Source organism: Pipistrellus kuhlii, unplaced genomic scaffold, assembly GCF_014108245.1.
Source record: "Pipistrellus kuhlii isolate mPipKuh1 unplaced genomic scaffold, mPipKuh1.p scaffold_m20_p_3, whole genome shotgun sequence".
NCBI lineage: Eukaryota > Metazoa > Chordata > Mammalia > Chiroptera > Vespertilionidae > Pipistrellus > Pipistrellus kuhlii.
The window spans coordinates 97,610,324-97,629,344 of record NW_023425529.1 but is presented as its reverse complement, the minus strand read 5'-3'; the positions used below and the strand labels follow the sequence as shown (position 1 = coordinate 97,629,344).

At 39.9% G+C, this 19,021-nt stretch overlaps 1 protein-coding gene and 1 pseudogene across 1 annotated transcript; one reads left to right on the top strand and one right to left on the bottom strand.

The window, feature by feature from the left end:
- Positions 1 to 3,926: 3,926 nt before the first annotated feature.
- Positions 3,927 to 6,150, bottom strand: LOC123653085 (general transcription factor II-I repeat domain-containing protein 2-like). Its single transcript, XM_045587438.1, has 2 exons — positions 6,043 to 6,150; positions 3,927 to 5,916 (listed from the first exon to the last, which is right to left on the bottom strand). Exon 2 carries the CDS (start codon positions 5,908 to 5,910, stop codon positions 4,105 to 4,107), a length of 1,806 nt encoding a protein of 601 aa, XP_045443394.1. The 5' UTR covers positions 5,911 to 5,916; positions 6,043 to 6,150; the 3' UTR covers positions 3,927 to 4,104.
- A 4,803-nt stretch (positions 6,151 to 10,953) lies between these two features.
- Positions 10,954 to 11,408, top strand: LOC118728460 (annotated as a pseudogene).
- The last annotated feature ends 7,613 nt before the right edge of the window (positions 11,409 to 19,021 follow it).

Genomic DNA, 19,021 nt, shown 5'->3' with positions numbered 1-19,021 from the left:
AGGAAAAAAAAAACAAAGTAGTTAGGATCTCACTATCAGATTTCGAGCTGTATTATAAAGCCACTGTTCTCAAAACAGCCTGGTACTGGCACAAGAACAGACATATAGATCAATGGAATAGAATAGAGAATCCAGATATCAACCCAAGCCACTATGCTCAATTAATATTTGACAAAGGAGGCAAGAACATATAATGGACTCAAGACAGTCTCTTCAATAAATGATGTTGGGAAAATTAAAGAGATAAATGCCAGAAAATGAAACATGATTACCAACTTACACTATACACAAAAATAAACTCAAAATGGATACAGGACTTAACATAAGATGGGAAACCATAAAAATACAAGAGGAATTCACAGGCAGCAAAATCTCAGACATATGCTGAAAGAACTTCTTCACTGATACTGCTGAAAACTTGACTACTATTTTACTGTCAAATTTAATACCCTAACAACAATCTTAGTTTACCCTGTAAATATCAGAGGAAAGGATATCTTGCATTCTTTAGTAGGCTCTGAGCATTTCTGGTGCTAGGCTGGATTTAGATATAGGGCAGCTGTTGTTGGCCAAGTCTCTGTCTGTTGCCTGGGTTCCAATCTGAGCTGGGCATGGGAAGTGAAGCAGCCATGAGGTCAGGAGATTTCCCTCAGAAGTGGTAAGGGTTAAAGCCCTTACAATGTTAGGGGGTGAGGGTTCCCTACCTTTGTTGACCCCAAAGTTATCTCCTGATTGCCCCTCTGTGACTGTGCCTGTCTTAGGTTGTTCCTTTCTGGAGAAATCTTACCCATCTCTGGCTAACCAGCCATCCTCCAGGGCAAAGTAGGTTGATGTGAGATTTAGTTCTGTCTCCTTGGTAGGCTATGCCCTCATAGCTTCCATGTCCAGCACCTGCCTTGGGATACCCTCGCCTGCTGGCGGGGCCCCAGCACTGATCACATATCTTGGGGAAACCAGGTTTCTTCTTCAGGGAGGCCCAGCTCACACCATTGGGCAAGAGACAGATCCATGGTACCAGCCACCACAACGCTTCAATCTTAGCATGAACAGAAAGCTCAGGCAACAACTGTGAGCAATTGGATTGTTAGAAGAGCAACCCTCTTGGCAAAATGGGTGCTTTCTAGGGGGCCCTCTACACAATGGAAGGGATTAAATCTTTCCACGTCCTTTGTAAATTGCTGCCAAACTTAGTTTGAAGTTTGTTTGAGATAATTGTACGATATGCTATTGTAATTCTAAAATATCAAGAGTTGTGTTACCTTTGTCTTTAAGCACCAAGAAGACGATTTTTTATTGATTCCTAAGGGTGTGAGGTACTTTATAGGTAATGGGGGTAACAGAAATCTGGGGGAAATGTAATGACATTGTAGAATAATATCATACAAATATATTCTTTGTTCTAGGCCATGGCAATTTAATTTCAAACTGGCTGTCAATTTCTTTTTGTATAGACAAGGTCTTAGTTACATTTTTGCACCTCTCCCAGGAGCAAGTAATGATAAGACGTATTTTTGCTTTTGCCTCCCCTTCTTTGGTGCCCATGTAACCAGAAGCCTCTCTTTAATTTTATACACAAAGGAGCAGTGGTTTGATTTTTGTGTCATACAAAAAAAGGGAGGCTGGGTGGAGACCCCTGTGTAATTATTTCCTTGCCCCACCCATGTTCCTCCTGGATAACCTAGGTGTTTGGTATTATTGGTGACTACATTAGGTGGGGGATCAGCCCACATAAGGGTTCTTACCCATGAAGGGTTTGGAACATATGTCCAAAATACTTCCCAATTTGCCCCAGGTAATATTACCATACAGCTGATTACTGCTAGCATGGCAAGAAAGACAGATGTTCTCAGGCATTATGTATCGTCTTCTTTCCCATGCCCCAGGTGGTCTCTGAGCTGTTTGTGGTCCAGCTCATCTTCCTCCTGCTCCTCATCCTTAGTGGATTGCTTGGAGTCGCTACTCTCTGTGGCTGAGGTAGTTGATTGCCTGCAGCTGCATGGTGTGGCTCCAGGCACAAGGTCCTCATTAGTATAGCTAGTTTCTCTCTTGGATCCCTGTTGCAGTTTAATATTTCTAACATGAATCCACATGGGTTTGGAAAAATTCTCTGGAAATATACAAGCATAACCTCTGCCAAAGGTTAATAATGGATCAGGTCCCTTCCATAAACCAGATTTGGGATCTTTTCATTTAACTAGAGCATTTTCTTTTGTTTTATTCTGACACCAATGTAGCTGCATAGGTGTCCTTCCATCAGCATCACAAGTGAAAAAATTTAAAGTAATTAAGGCTTGGTGGAGCCTACCTGCAGGTGATTTCTCCATCATCCCCCCATTTTGTTTTTTAAGTTGGGATTTTAGCTGCTGATGCTGTCGTTCAATAATGGCCTGTCCTTGGAAATTATTATATATGGTATTCCTGTAATGTGCTGAATTTTCCACCTTTTACAAAATTCCTAGAATTGACAGCTTGTGTAAGCAGGTGCCTTATCAGTTTTTTAAAAAATATATATATTTTAGTGATTTTTTACAGAGAGGAAGAGAGAGGGATAGAGAGTTAGAAACATCAATGAGAGTGAATCATCGATCAGCTGCCTCTTGCACACCCCCTACTGGGGATATACCCACAACCAAGGTACATGCCCTTGACTAGAATCAAACCCGGGACCTTTTAGTCCGCAGTCCGACGCTCTATTCATTGATCCAAACCGGTTTTGGCACATTATCAGGTTTTTTTTTGTTGTTGTTGTTTTAATATATTTTATTGATTTTGTACAGAAAGGAAGGGAGAGAGATAGAGAGCTAGAAACATTGATGAGAGAGAGTCATCGATCAGCTGCCTCTTGCACACCCCCTACTGAGGATATGCCCGCAACAAGATACATGCCCTTGACCACAATCGAAACCGGGTCCCTTCAGTCCCCAAGCCGACGCTCTATCCATTGAGCCAAACCGGTTTCAGCCGCATTATCAGTTTTAATAATTTTTGGAACTCACATGATGGCAAAAGCAGCTAGGAAATGATTAATAACCTATATTTGAATATTTGCTATTTCTCCTATAGATGCAGTAGTCCATATTACTTTTGAAAAGGTGTCTACAGAGACATGTAATGCCCCAAGTTGTCCAAAGGAAGTATAACACATTATATCCATTTGCCAGATATAGTCTCTTAGCAAACTTCTAGGCTTGACTCCTGTGTTAGGCCCTTGAGGTAGATATAACATGCAAGTGGAACATCCTTAATAATCTGTTTTGCCTATTGTCAAGAGATTGAGAATTGTTTAGACAGCATTTTTACAGGCTGCTGTAAAAGCTGATGAGATACTAAGGTTTCTTTTAATAAAACAACCAATTGAACAGCATGTGCATTTCCTTTTGTTAAAGGACCAGGTAATACGCTAGGAGCCCTGATGTGAGTGATATGAAAAGGATATTGTCTCTGTTAAACAATCTGCTGAACTTGTTTAAATAGTAAAAATAAACTTTGGTCACTAAGTCATTTCAGGCTGCAGAGAACCAAATGTCTGTGGACATTTCCAGGGTGTTCCTACACCCTGGGTATTAAGAATAGGTACGGATACCATGTTGGTTTTCCTCTTTAAACTGTAAGCTCCTCAAGAGCTGGACCACTGCTTCATTCATTTCTGTTCCTCCATCACTTCACACAGTGGCAGGTACACAGTTGAGCTCAAGTAAAATAAATGGAATGAAAAATTTTCTGCATTGGATGGAACCTTAAAAAACTGACAGGCCAGTGTTTTGCAACTTCCAAACTACATATTACGAGGTAAAGTTTTACCTGTCTAGCAGGAGTTCTACTATATTATGAAAGTAAGAATATATTAGTTTTTATTAAATGTCTACTCTTCAAACCCAGGTCTTTATTATTCTAGAGACTGAATTGTTAATCATCTATACCAGGGGTTCTCAAACTTTTTAAAGTGGGGGCCAGATCACGGTCCCTCAGAGAGCTGGAGGGCCGGACTATATGAACTTAAAATTCCTACCCACACTGCACATACCTTATTTCGCAAAAAGGTAACAAATACAATATAAATAAAATGAAGAACATTTATAAATAAACAGATCACTTACCAGTATTTCAATGGGAACTGTGGGCCTGCTTTTGGCTAATGAGATGGTCAATGTCCAGTTCCATATTTGTCACTGCTAGTCGTAACAAGTGATGCAAGTGAGCATCAGTTAATCTTGATCTGGTTGGAGATTTCAGATGTTTCATTCTTGAAAAAGTCTGTTCACAGACATAAGTGCTACCAAGGATGGTTACTATTTTGAGTGCATGGTTCCTGATATTTGGATATGTCTCAGAGGGGAGAGATGCATAGAAATTCAGAAGGCTACTTGACTTGAATGCGTCTTTCAGAGAGTCACAATTCTGCAGTTCAGCAAGTTCCATTTGGTAAATTGTAAGGACATTTTCAATCTCAACAGAAAATGGGTTACGAAAAAGCTGTATGTCCTGTTCATGGAGATGAAGCTCTTTGAATCTAAATTGAAACTCCTTTTGCAACAATTCCAGTGAATCCACACATGTTTTCTTTGGGAATGCAACCAATGGTTTGTCCGCTGACAGGTTTTGAATTGTTGGGAGATGGCTGAAGTTTTCCTCCTTTACTTGTTTGATGAGAAGGCCTAATTTTACTTCAAATGCTTTCACATGCGATGCCATATCACAGATGAACTTCCCCTTTCCTTGAAGTTGCAGACTGAAACTGTTGAGTAGCTCTGTTATATCTGTCAGAAAGGCAAGGTGCCATTTCCATTCTGCATCATTGAGCTCTGGTACTTCTTTGTTTTTTGAAAGTAGAAAAGCTGTAATCTGCGGAAGTAAGTCATAGAAACATTTCAAAACTCTCCCTCTACTCAGCCAACGGACTTCTGTGTGGTACAGAGCATCCTCATGGGCAACATTTAGCTCAGACAGAAATTCCTGAAATTGTCTGTGGTGTAGTGCATGAACTCTAATGAAATTAACACAAGATACCACAATTTTCATAACAGAGTCCCACTTCAGTGATTTAAAACACAGCGCTTGTTGGTGGATGAGGCAGTGTATGGCAATTGGATGAGGATGGTTATGTTTGTCCATCTCTTGTTTAACGTGAGCAATTACTCCTCTCTTAGACCCCACCATGCTAGGAGCACCATCAGTTGTCACACTGGCTAGTTTAGCCCAGTCCAGCTCCAAACCATTCACAGTTTGGCAAACCTTTTCATATATATCCACTCCTGTGGTTGTACCTTTGATACTTTGCAGTGCAGCAAGCTCTTCTGTGACTTCAAAATACTCATTTGTCCCACGCATAAAAATGAGAAGTTGGGCAGAATCACGAACATCATTGCTTTCGTCGAGTGCCAAGGAAAAATAGCAAAGTTTTTTTGCAGAGTTTTGCAAATGGTGCTGCAAATTGTCTCCCATTTCTTCAATCCTTCGTGTCATTGTAGCTCCTGAAAGACTCACTGTACTAAATAAATCGGCCTTCTCTGGACACATCTCTTTGGCAACAGAAAGAAGGCATTCTTTAACAAATTCTCCCTCCACAAATGGTCTGCCATTGCGCGCTATTAGCTTGGCAACTTGAAAACTTGCCTGCAGTGATGAAATATTTAGCTGCTTCTGCTTCACAAAAGTATTTTGCTGAGTTGTCAGTGTATGTTTCAGTTTTAATATTTTATCTTTTCTCACTTCTCCGACCAAACAATCATATTTATCTTTATGTTGAGTTTGATAGTGGCGTCGCAAATTGTATTCTTTGAACACAGCAACTATATTCTGGCATATCAGACACACAGCTTTTTCTTTGTACCGCGTGAAAAAGTAATCATAAGTCCACTGTTCTTTGAATATCCTACACTCGGAGTCAATTTTTCTTTTTCTTGACATCATTGTTTCCTAGGGATTCCAAATTGCTATTAGTAAAATACTAATATGTGTGTGTATATGTATATATATATATATACACACACACAGTGTATGAACTCCCATTAGTAGGTCTCTGCCCCTGATGTGGACACTTACCTCTTGCAGGCTTTTCTAAGCAGACCAGCTCAGTCCCTGATGGGGTTCGGTTATATCTCCCTATATAACGGCCAAATTGATATGTTCGGAATCAGCATGTGAACACTGAAAAGGAAATGCAAAATGCATATAAAATTTTTAATGTAAACCCCTTTAAAAGGCTTTAATCGTCTTTTTACACTGCAGTTGACTTTCTGGTTTGGAATGGGCCTGGCTATATTAGTAGGAAGATGCGATCAGGGTTGCCTCATGGAAAAAAAAAGGCTGTTGGCTGGGGCGGCATGCTGTCAGTCTCAATTCTTCCACAAAGAGACTTGGTCCAAGCCCCCCCGACCCCCCACCTGGCAGAATTTTGATTTCTCATATCAGCACCGAACACCTTCCCCCCAAAACTGGCAGAATTTTCCATATGGGCAATTCAGCACCGAAGCCCTGACCTCCCAACCCCCCCCCCCCCGCCCACCCCCCAACTGGCAGAATTTTGATTTCAGCACCGAACACCCCACCACCCCCCCCAAAGGGGAATTTTCATATGAGTCACCAACCCCCCACCCCCCAATCAGGCAGAAACCCCCCATCTGGCAAAAATTTCTTTCTATGGCACTTTCGACCGACCTTTGGTGAAGGCAGTGGAGGGAGAGGAGGAGAACCTCACTGACAGGCAGGCACAGCACACAGACACCACGTTGCCTGGGGGTGAAGCGGGCGCCTTTTTACATCATTGCCGCGCAGCACAGCACAGATGTGTCTGTGCGGCGGCACATCGCACGCTCTGAGCCCAGCAGGCACTGTGCTCTTAAAGAGGCAGAGGGGTCAGAGCGGCCGTGCAGTGACAGTGTATATGCAGGTCCTGGCGGCCGAACTGTAACACCTCGGCTGCGCTCACTGCCCAAAAAACCTGGCGGGCCGGATCAGACTCCTCTGCGGGCCGCATGTGGCCCGCGGGCCGTAGTTTGAAGACCCCTGATCTATACAATAAAGAGGTAATATTCAAATTGACCATCACTCCAATACACAAGATGGCTGCCCCATGTGGTCAAAGATGGCCACTCCATGTGGACACAAGATGGCTGTCACAAGATGACCTACAGGGGAGAGAAGTTGGGAGAATCAGACCTGCAGGAGAGGGCAGTTCGGGCAGTCATTTCAACTGGGCAATTCTATTCACTAAATTTGCATAATAAAAGGAATCAGAGACGATATTAAGAGGCTCTTGGAAATCCTGCAATGCAGCCTTAATAGCTTCTAGTTCAATTCTTTGTACAGAAGTATTACTGGTCAGTATGACTCAGTCTGAATTTATTGTATCATAGGAAGCTTTCCCATTAGATGATCCACCAGTAAAAAGTTAAAGTTCCAGGAATAGGTTTCTGCCTAGTATTGTTTGGTATAATGATGAAGGCATTATATAAAAATTGTAGTAATTTGGTAGAAACCAAGATGGCAGCATAAGGTAAACACCTAAATGTAGCCTACCACAACAATTTTAAAATTACAACTCGAAAACAGAGTGGACATCATCCAGAAACACCAGAAAGCTGGCTGAGAGGAAGCTCTACCAACTAGGAAAAAAAAAGAGGGAGGGACGCTGAGCCTCAGGAGCTGTGGAGGTGCGGAGATTCGTGAGTGCAGAAAGGGCGAGTGGCTGAATATGCCATTGGATCACTTGTGGCGCACGCGGGAGGGTGGGCAGCTAACATGGCTAGTTTTTTCGTTGAAGAGAAAAACAAAACCTCCTGATTGCACTGATAGCCAGCTCTTGTAGGAGAGAAATTGGACTGTCAGGAAGCAGGTAAAACTCGAAAGGAACCTTCTCTCAGAGGTGTGTGTGGCCAGCAGCCATTGCTCGGGACTCGGAAAACAGGGCCCTCTTAGGGCAGGATTGATGGGAAACCAAAGCTTGTTTGCACCACCCTGAGACTCTGCCCCATCCAAGCTGAGCACAGAAACCCTCCTAGCAGAGACACGGTTGATCCTCACAGCCATTTGACTTAGAGATCAACTCTCCTTATTGATACCAACAACAAGCAAGGCTTAACTACAACAAGACTGCTCATACAGCCCACAAAGGGCTGCACCAAGAGGATCCATCACAGGAAACTGGGGAGGCTGGGGTACTGGACCCTGCTAGAACACTTAGCATGCAAAACCACTCCATCAACTCAGGGATGCAGCTAAAACGCAGAGAAAAAGAGGCAGGCCTCAATTGAAGGAAATGGAGGAAAGCAAAAGGATGAATATAAAATTCAAAAACCACAGTTTTAAGGCTTTACAAGAATGTCTTAGGAAAGGCTGATAAATTAAACAAGACCCTTGAGAATATGAAAAGGGATCAACTAGAAACTAAAGAGAAAATAAACAAATCGGACTACATAAAAATAAAAAGTTTCTGCACAGCAAAAAAAACTACCAACAAAACAACAAAAAAGCTCACTGCATGGGAGAACATATTTTCAATGTAATCTCCATAAGGGTTTAATCTCCAATATTTTCAGGGCCATCATACAATTTAAGAAAAGGAAGATCAACAGCCCAATCAAAAAATGGGCAATGAATCTAAATAGATACTTTTTGAAAGAGGACATAAAGAAGGCCAAGAGACATATGAAAACATGCTTAAAAAGTCACTTGCAATCTCTAAAATGTACATCAAAACGACAATGCAGTACCATTTCACACCTGTCAGAATGGCTGTCATTAACAAATCAACAAATGGCAAGTGCTGGCAAGGATTTGGTGCAAAAGGAACCCTTGTGCACTGTTGGTGGGAATTCAGACTGGTGCAGCCTCTGAGAGAACAGTATGGAGTTTCTTCAAAAAGCTAAAAATGGAACTCCCATTTGACCAAGTGATTCCACTTCTAGGAATATATCCCAAGAAACTAGAAATACCAATCAGAAAAATATGTGCACCCCTATGTTCATAGCAGCACAATTCACCATAGCTCAGATTTGGAAACAGCCTAAATTCCCTTCCACAGATGAGTGGATTAGAAAACAATGATACATCTACACAATGGAATACTACACTGCTTTAAAAAAAGAGGGAATTATTTTTAAATATATATCTTTTATTGAGTTTTTTCAGAGAGGAAGAGAGAAGGATAGAAAGCTAGGAACATCAATGAGAGAGAAACATCGATCAGCTGCCTCTTGCACACCCCCTACTGGGGATGTGCCCACAACCAAGGTACATACCCTTGACTGGAATCGAACCTGGGACCCTTCAGTCTGCAGCCTGACACTCTATCTATCCACTGAGCCAAACCGGTTTTGGCAAGAAGGAATTCTTACCATTTGCAGCAGTATGGATGGAACTGGAGAGCATTATTCTAAGCAAAATAAGCCAGTCAGTGAAGGAGAAATACCACATGATCTCACTCACTTATGAATAATTAAGAACATTATAACCTGATGAACAAAAAGAATGATACTGAGGCAGACAATCATCAAACAAACGGTCATATTACAGTGGGAAAGCTGAGGATGGGGGAGAGAGGTAAGAGGACAATCAAAGGACATGTATGTATGCATATAAGCATAACCAATGGACACAAGACACTGGGGGTTGAGGGTACATATGTGAGTGGGATGGAGGGGCAAGGTAAGGATATAAACACATGTAATACCTTAATCAATAAGAAAAATTAAAAAGGAAATAAATAAATAAAGTTTTCATCTTTTAAAAATATATCAAATGTAGAATTGCCTTTTGATCCAGCAACCCCACTTCTAGAAATATATTTTAGAATTCTGAAGCACCAATAAGAAAATTATTTGCACCCCTATGTTCATAGCATCATTATTTATAATAATTAAGATCTGAAAACAGCCCATCAATAGATGAGTAGATAAAAAAAAAAAAAAAAGTTGTGGTACATTTATATAATGGAATACTATGTAGCTGTAAAAAAGAAGCCAACTTCTTTTTCTCTGTCTGAACAAAACTTGCCTAGTTCTCACTTTCACCTGGCCTTGGGTCTTCAAAATTTTCCTCCATGTGTCAAGAACCTAGAGGTTTCCTGACATGCAAAAGGGCCAGCCACTGCCAAAGAAGTGGTCAGGTAACATACTTATTTTTTTTCTCTCTTTATATGCTTTATATTTATATTTCAACATTATTCTATCTATGGTCAGAGTCACTTGGGACAGACAAAATCAGTATTTGGATAATTGAGGTAAATGCAAATTTTTAAAAACTAAATTATTGAAACAGACTAATTTTTAATGAAAATATTTTCTGATTAAAATTATACTAAATTTTTATGTCATTAATGTAATAATGTAAATTGATAATTTGAATACTTATTTTAAAGGTTAATACTACATTAGTTTTATATTTCATTGGTTCTAAAAGTAAGAGAAAAGAGTAAACAAAAAGCAGAGGAATCTGCTCTAAAGAATACATTTATCTCCATTCTTATGATAAGCTCTTTAAAGAGTTTTCTAAATATGAGATTCTTATAAGCTCTTTAAATTGTTTTCTAGATATGATATATATGAGATATATATACTATATACACACACACACACACACACACACACACACACATATATATATATATATATATATATATATATATATATATATATATCCCTTTATAGTTCTCTAAAAAAATAACTGTATTACTTCTGAGCATCCATAAAGTTTTATGAGCCATCATTTAAAGAAAAATTATTACATTCTGAGATCTTCTATTTAGGTCAAGACAACATAAGCATCACTTGATACCATCTGTACAGGCTTATATATTAATCACTTCCAAGTTTCAGAAGCCATGGTAAGAACATATGATAAACTATATCAACAGCCATAAGTGCTGTGGTATAAAGTATAGAAACTACATCAAGAAAGGCAGCACTGCTCTTCCTCAGCACTGCCAGTAGAGGTGGAAACCATCTCCTACTTAGCATGATAGCTGACCTCAGACCCCTTGTGAAACCCAAAATTGTCCAAAAGAGGACCAAGAAGTTCATCTGGCACCAATCAGATCAATATGTCAAAATTAAGTGCAACTGGTGGAAATCCAGAGGCATTGACAATAAGGTGCACAGAAGATTCAAAGGCCAGATCTTGACACCCAACATTGGCTATGGGAGCAACAAGAAAACAAAGCACATGGTGTCCAGGGGCTTTCAGAAGTTTCTGGTCCATAACGTCAAGGAGCTTAAAGTACTGCTGATGTGGAACAAATCTCACTGTGCTGATATTGTTCACATCATCTCCTCAAATAACCTCAAAGCCATTGTGGAAAGAGCAGCTGGCTATCATTCACCAATCCCAATGCCAGGCTGTGCAGCAAAGAAAATGAATAGACAGACTGTGTACACATTGTATTTGTGTTAATAAAACCATAAATTCTGCCCCCCAAAAAGAAAGAAAGGTAGTACTGATGTGGGAATATCTGACCTAACAGAGTAAAGGAACAGAATCTGCTAAGAGTTCACAGTGCAAAGAGACCTTTTAAGTTACTTCAGTATAAAGAATGTATCTCCAACATATTTAATCTTAGCTAATAAAAGAGTGATATGCAAATTGACCATCACTTCACACACAAGATGGCTGACCCCATGTGGTCAAAGATGGCTGTCCTCATGTGGACACAAAATGGACTACAAGATGGCCAGCAGGGGAAGACAGTTGGGAGGACCAGGCCTGCAAGAGAGGGCAGTTGGGAGCAATCAAGCCTGCAAGGGAGGGCAGTTAGGGGTGACCAGGCCTGCATGGGAGAGCAGTTAGGGGCAATCAGACTGGCAGGGGAGCAGTTAGGCATCAATCAGGCTGGTAGGCAAGTATTATAGTTAGGGGGTGATTAGGTTGCAGGCAGAAGTGATTAGGGGCAATCAGGAAGGCAAGCAGGTGAGCAGTTGGGAGCCAGCAGTTCCCAATTGTGAGTGGGATGCCAGACTGCTCATTTAGGCCCGATCCTGGTAGGAAAAGCAGTCAGATATTTCTCAAGGGGCCTCAGATTGGAGAGGGTGCAGGCTGGGCTGAGAGACACACACCCCGGTGCACAAATTTTGTGCACAGGGCCTCTAGTTTCTAAATAAAAACAGATATTTTTGTAAATGTCTATAATTTGATTGTAACTATCAACATGAAAAAGTCAGAATATTCTTTATGAATAGGAAGCAAGTTCGTCTAGGAACATAGGTTTAAAGAGAAAAGGCATTTGGTAGGATGTTGGAGGAAGTTCAAAATAATCACAGGCATAATGACAAAGAAAGTTGCCAATTACTCTATAATACTAAAACCTTAGACACTTTAAAACCTGTTTACCTGTACTTTGACCTTTTACATTATAGTTGTCAGGCATTTTAATTCTAAATATAATTTAGGCATAACAGTAATTGCTTTGTATAATGAATATTCATTGTTTACCAGCATATTTACTCTCTTATTGCTCTTTTAAAAACAATTATTTTTTAAATTCTCCTCCAAAAATTTTTTTTGCCATTAATTTTTTAGACATAGTAGAAGGGAGAGATGAGAGGAAAGAGAAAAACCTTGTCATAACAGTGACACGTTGATTGGTTGCCTCTCACCCCGGACCCGGGCTGGGGAGTGAATCCACAACCAAGGTATGTGCCCTTCACTGGAAATCGAACTCTTAACCCTTTGATCTGCAGGACGATGCTCTAACTAACCACTAAGGAAAACCACCCTGGGTTCTCTTATTGTTCAGTAGTTTCCATGCTTCTATTCAGATATATTCTGTGGTCTCTTTTTTGCTTTACCTACATTGTCATCTAATGCATCCAATCTGCTGGTTCATTTCTTGAGTTGTTGATTTTAACTATTACATTTTTTCCATTATAGAATATTGATTTGATATTTTATACTTTTATACTATTATGATACTATTTTATACTTTCATATACTTTGTCTAAATTTTAAAAAAATTCTTGAACATATTAATCATAGTTATTTCAAAATCCTTTACTTCTAACTACAATTTCTGGATTAACCATGCCTTTATGATTGGTTCTTTTTATAAATATATTTTTATTGATTTCAGAGAGGAAGGGAGAAGGAGAGAGAGATAGAAACATCAATGATGAGAGAATCATTGCTGAGCTGCCTCCCGCACACCCCCCACTGGGGATAATCCCACAACCCAACATGTACCCTTGACTGGAATTGAACCTGGGACCCTTCAGTACACAGGCTGACACTCTATCCACTGAGCAAAGTCTGATTGGTTATTTTTTATTTTTAGTTATAGTTGTGTTTTTGTAACTCTCATTGTTAAATATTTGATTGAAGGCTAACCACTGTACAATAGAACATGGAACTCCAGATGATGTCATCTTTCACTAGACTATTTTTCTTTTCCCGTTTGGCAAATAATCTGAGTTGATGATCATATCAATTAAATCTGAGAATAAGCTTTTTCTGAACTCCCTTAAAGATTTAGTTTGAATCTATCTACCCCTGGGTCAACTCTATCATTTTAGTATATGCCATTTGCCTTTGGATAAAAAACATGGTAGGTATCTATCTCACCAGTCTTGAAATTCTGCACAAGATTGATCTTTGAATATTAAAAATGTCCACCCAGATTTCCAATTTCTTGCCAGTATCACTTCAGAATCTGACAAATGTCTTAAGACAGGAGTTGGTAATTAGTTTCAGGCTGATTTCCTCCCCCTTCCTAAGTTGATATAACTGCTGGAGATTTCATTATGCCTTTTTAGAAGTCTAGTCCCAACTCTCCAGACTTCTACAGAGCCATGGAATCAAGAAACAGCCCCTGAAAATCAGTCTCAATTTTCAGTGTAGCTTAGCATAACCACTAAAATTACTAATTTAGCTTCCTGCACCTCATCAAGCTTTGTTAATTAAATAAGCTCAATAATTTGCTTTCCCTCAAAATCAACAAATGTCTCCATGTTTGGTGAAACAGGTCCTCTACTCCAGAACATTATTTCATCTAGTACTCATTCTTTCTAAGCTTTCATGAAATATGATTTATGTAATTTATCTAGCTTTTCTTATTTTAATGGAAACATTTGTCCACCATTAACTCTTTCTCACCCAAAAGTAAAAATTTTCTGTTTTTTTAAGCTTTAACATTTTGTGGCAACTCTGATGTGTATTACCAAAACAAACTAACATAAATTTGTGATTTTATTTTAGTCTTCTAAATATTGAATGTTTTATCAAATACTAGAGGCTTGATGCTTGAAAATTTGTGCAAGAGTAGGCCTTCCTTCCTCCAAGCTGCCGGCACTGGCTTCCCTCTGGCTTCCCTCCTCCAGCCACCAGCAGGCACCAGGATCTGGTCTAGCTGCCCTCAGGCCCTGGTTTACTCAGGAAGGTTGCCCGGAATGATGTCCAGAAGAATGATGTTCCACTCTAATTAGCATATTACCCTTTTATTTTTATAGATGCCACACCAGCCTTCTTGATTCTTATATGTTTGCCTTATAAAGATCCCCTATACTCTCTGCTCTTGGTAATCACTTTCCAGTTTAGACCACATATTTATCCTGGAAATGTCCCTTGCTATTGTGATATACTTGTTTAGCTATTGGTCAGTATCTTAAATCTTCCCATAATTCCCTTCCTTCTATGTTTACCATATATAACAAATGACAGTTTTAAAATCAACATAATTTACTTTAGGTGTACTTTATTAATTCAAAAGTTTGAGAAACATAATTCTGAATAATGTCTGACTATCTTCCAATTTTGAAAATACTCTGCGTTAGAATTGGGAGAAATCTGGAGAAATAATTACTGGGCTAAAACTGAAATCCATCCAAAAGGCAAGTTCCCCAGATAATAGGCTGTTATAAATTTCACAGCCATTAACTCTGAGAGATTTTACAAATATTATTTACATGTGTGCATAGTCTCATGGGGGTTTGGTTTCTGCTTGACCATTTTGGGGAGCTGACAAGTACAGATTTTTTAAGAGAAGAGCTTCCAAACTAAACTGTAATCCTTTCAAGCTAGTCATTCACTTAAATAAAAATAGCCAAGTACCCTGTAACTGTTGGAACAGGAAAAAATCATCATATAAAGAACACTGAGTTGCATTCTGCTAGATTCTGTGAACTACATGATCAACCAGAATTATGCAATTTAAGTATTAACTGACTAAAAAACTAAGAAAGAAAATCATTAGTGATGTCAGTTTATGGTCTTTGCTCTTCATGTCAGTGAAGAGTAAAATAATAATGACTAGTATTTCCACTATGTATTTTAGGTTTACAAAATACTTTCACAAATATGGATTCAATAAAATATTTGGAAGTTTGTGTACTGATTCACAAAGAGAATCAGTGATTTGCACATTAACATAATAGACGAAGTCGCCCGAGCTTCCACGACCGCTTTGCCCGAGCTTCCACGACTGCTTCGCCCGAGCTTCCACGATCGCTGCCGATGTATTGCATCCTTCCGCGCAGGCACTGCAGGCAGTCGTTAGTCACTGCGCTTAACTTAAGCACGTATCGCGGCAATCGTTCTTCATTACGAATTAAATCACGCACGTATCACGGCAGTCGTCTTTTTAAGTTAAACTCAATATTTTTTTTATATCATGATGTATCTAAATAAAAATAATAACAAAAAATTTATCTTTTTTTATGTCATCTTAGCATGTTTTATGCTACAGAACGAATTATTTTTTTTAACATGTATTGTTATGGGAAAACACGTTTCACATAACGAACTTTTCGCATAACAAACTTGCTCCTGGAATGAATTAAGTTCGTTGTGTGAGGCACCACTGTACTTTAAACATGAAGGAATCTAAATTTAAAAAAATAAAAATTTAATTAATCAAATTCATTAAGGTTAGACATAAAAAAGGAAAAGAAAAAAAAAAGAAAAGAAAACATGACCCATATATTATATATATACTGTTCACAAGACACCTCAGGACAAGACTCAAAATGGCCTCCACTCAAGACTCACCATGAAACTGAATGGATGAAAAAAATATTTTCAATGGCAATAGAAAGAAAAATAATAATGTGTAGCAATCCTATCTAATAAAACAGTAATATGCAAATTAACCATCACACTGCTACATCCACAAATCATGCCAACCAGCCAATCAGGAGCAAGTATGCAAATAAACCTAACCAAAATGGCTGTGGCAATGGAGCGAGCAGGAGGGAGGCATGGGTTTCCCTGGCAATGGAGGAAGCCAAGCTTTCCACACACCCTGGCTGGCCCAGGCTTCTACTCAAGGGTACAAAGTTTCAATTATAGAAGATAAATAAATTCTAACAGAAATAGCTGCAGCCATGGAGTGAGCAAGAGGCTTGGCTCCATACCAGGCTACAATGTTTTAATTATAGAAGATAAATAAACCCCAGATACCAGGGTTTCCACTTGGTTTGCCAGGGGGCATGGTCATCCTGAAAACCACCACAGGCCCTTGGCCCAGGCTGTCCCATTCTCCAAGGGAACATTCAACTGGATCCAAGACACCCTTCAGCACAAACAAGCTGGGCCCCACCCATTCACCAGGCCTCTATCCTATCTAATAAAAGAGTAATATGCAGATTGACTATCACTCAAACACACAAGATGGCTGCCCCCATGTTGTCAAAGATCCTGTCCTCATTTGGACACAAGTTAGCTGCCACAAGATGGCCTGCAGTGGAGAGCAGTTGGGGGTTACCTGTCCTGCAGGAAAGGCTAGTTAGGGGTGACTAGGTCTGCAAGGGAGGGCAGTTATGGGTAAACAGGCTGGCAGGGGAGCAGTTAGGCATCAATCAGCCTGGCAGGGGAGTGATTAGGGTGTGATCAGACTGACAGGCATAAGGGGTTAGGAGAAATCAGGAAGGCAGGCAAGTGAGCAGTTGGGAGCCAGCAGTCCCAGATTGTGAGAGGGATGCCTGTTTAGGCCCAATCATACTGGGATTGGACCTAACCCTTGAGGGGTCCCTGGAGAGGGTGCAGGCTGGGCTGAGGGTTACACACACCCGTGCATGAATTTCTTACACTGGGCCTCTAGAATATAGTTATACTAGAGGCCAGGTGCATGAATTCATGCATGGGTGGGGTCCGGCCAGCTTGGCCAGGGGGAGGGGTTATAGGCAGTTGGCCGGCCTGCCTTCTGGTAGAACTCCTGGTCAAGGGGACAGTTTGCATATTAGCCTTTTATAATATAGGATATATATTGAATGGCCAGATTATTATGCATTTAGAGATCATAATAATGATCTCAGTGTAAATAAGATTGATAAACTGTTAGACCTATCAAAAAAAGATAAAGACAAGATAAAATTAGAAATGAAAGAGGTGAGGTAATGACCACAGAAATACAAAGAAGTGTAAGAAAGCACTATAAACAAATATATTTCAACAAACTGGACAACCTGGAAAAATGAACAAATTCCTAAAAAAATACAACCTTCCAAAACTCAATCAGGATGAATCAGAGAAGAGGAAGTAAAAGTGTAGTTATTTGCAGATGATATGATATTGTAAATAGAAAACTCTAAAGACTCCACCAAAAAAATACCAGATTTCATAAATATATTCAGCAATGTAGGAGGATACAAAAATGAACACCCAGATATTGATGGAATTTTTACACTCCAGTAATTAATTCTTAGGGGAAATTAAACAATCCCATTAACATTGCAAAACATATTAAGATACTTAGGAATAAATTTAACCAAAAAGATAAAAGACTTGTACTCAAAAATATACAGGATGTTGAAAAAAAAAAAAGATAGAGGAAGATATAAACAAGTGGAAGAATATGCCATATTCATTCAACATCATTAAAATATTCATACTACCCAAAGCAATCTACAAATTCAATGTAATCCCTATTAAAATATAAACAGCATATTTTACAAATTTAGAATAAATAATCCAAAAATTTATATGGAACCAAAAAAGACCCTGAATAGCCACAGAAATGTTGAGAAATAATAAATTCGGGTATCCAAGATAGCTGCTGATGGGACAGCAGGCTGCAAGATAGTGTGTGAATGAGAGCGCAAAAGGAGAATGCATGAACATGCAGGGAGTGTCTGTATTTGTGAGGGATGGACTGTTATATTCCACAGGACACTTGGGGGCTGGGAGGACCAGGCTCCCCTGGCTGAGCAGCCACTAATTCTGCTAAAATCTATCCTGCAGCAGTTAGTTCTGCTGCAGAGACCATGTCATCTTGAAGGGGAGAGCAGCTGTGATTGGAAGCCCAGCCTTACCTTCATCCAGGAAGACCTTGGATACCTCTAGGACACTACAACCAAAAAGCACAGGGACCAGCTGCCTCAAATGCAAACCCACAAATACTGGTACTCCAGGCTCCCTGACCACAGGTGCCTAAAAAGTCTGTCCAGGGAAATACAAAGCAGCACCGAATACATGGACAGGCCTTGTGCCTTCTCCCAGAGCAGATAGAAGGAACAGCTGAATCAAATAACGTCCACCTGAAATTGGCAAATTAAACACAGCTTGTGAGGCAATCTGTGGATGGAAAGATCAGATATTGCCTAGTGAAGGTGAGATCTGGGATCCAGACTGGAGGAAGAAATGCACACAGTGGGAATTAGAGTCTCAGAGGAAGAATGTGCCCCACAAAATTCATAGCTGTTGAGGACAGTGTAGCCCTCAAAAGTGGAAGAGGGTACACAGGGCTACTGGCAGAGGGAGACTCTATATCTAAGGCCACATTTGTGAGAATATGTGCTCAGAAAGGCATCCTGAAGTTCAATACTTGCCACACAGTGCCAGAGGAAAAAGACAAGAGTTGGCACGCTTGCTTGCTTGCTTGCTTTTTTTAATCTCCTTCCTTTTGCTTGCTACTAGTAAGTCCAGTACATAAGATCTTCCAATTGAAAGCACTCACTGAGACTACAGGTTGTTTTTGTGGAAGCTGGGGATCACAGTGGTGAGAGACAAGTGGAAACCAGCTGTGGGTCAGTACATCCCTCCAACCCAGTATTAAGTGTGGCAGGGAAAGTAGAGTCTAAACACTGCATAGAGGGGCCATTTA

Bases quoted from the DNA above. Each gene is read 5' to 3' on its own strand.
- LOC123653085 (XM_045587438.1), bottom strand. From the start codon at position 5,910: ATGATGTCAAGAAAAAGAAAAATTGACTCCGAGTGTAGGATATTCAAA.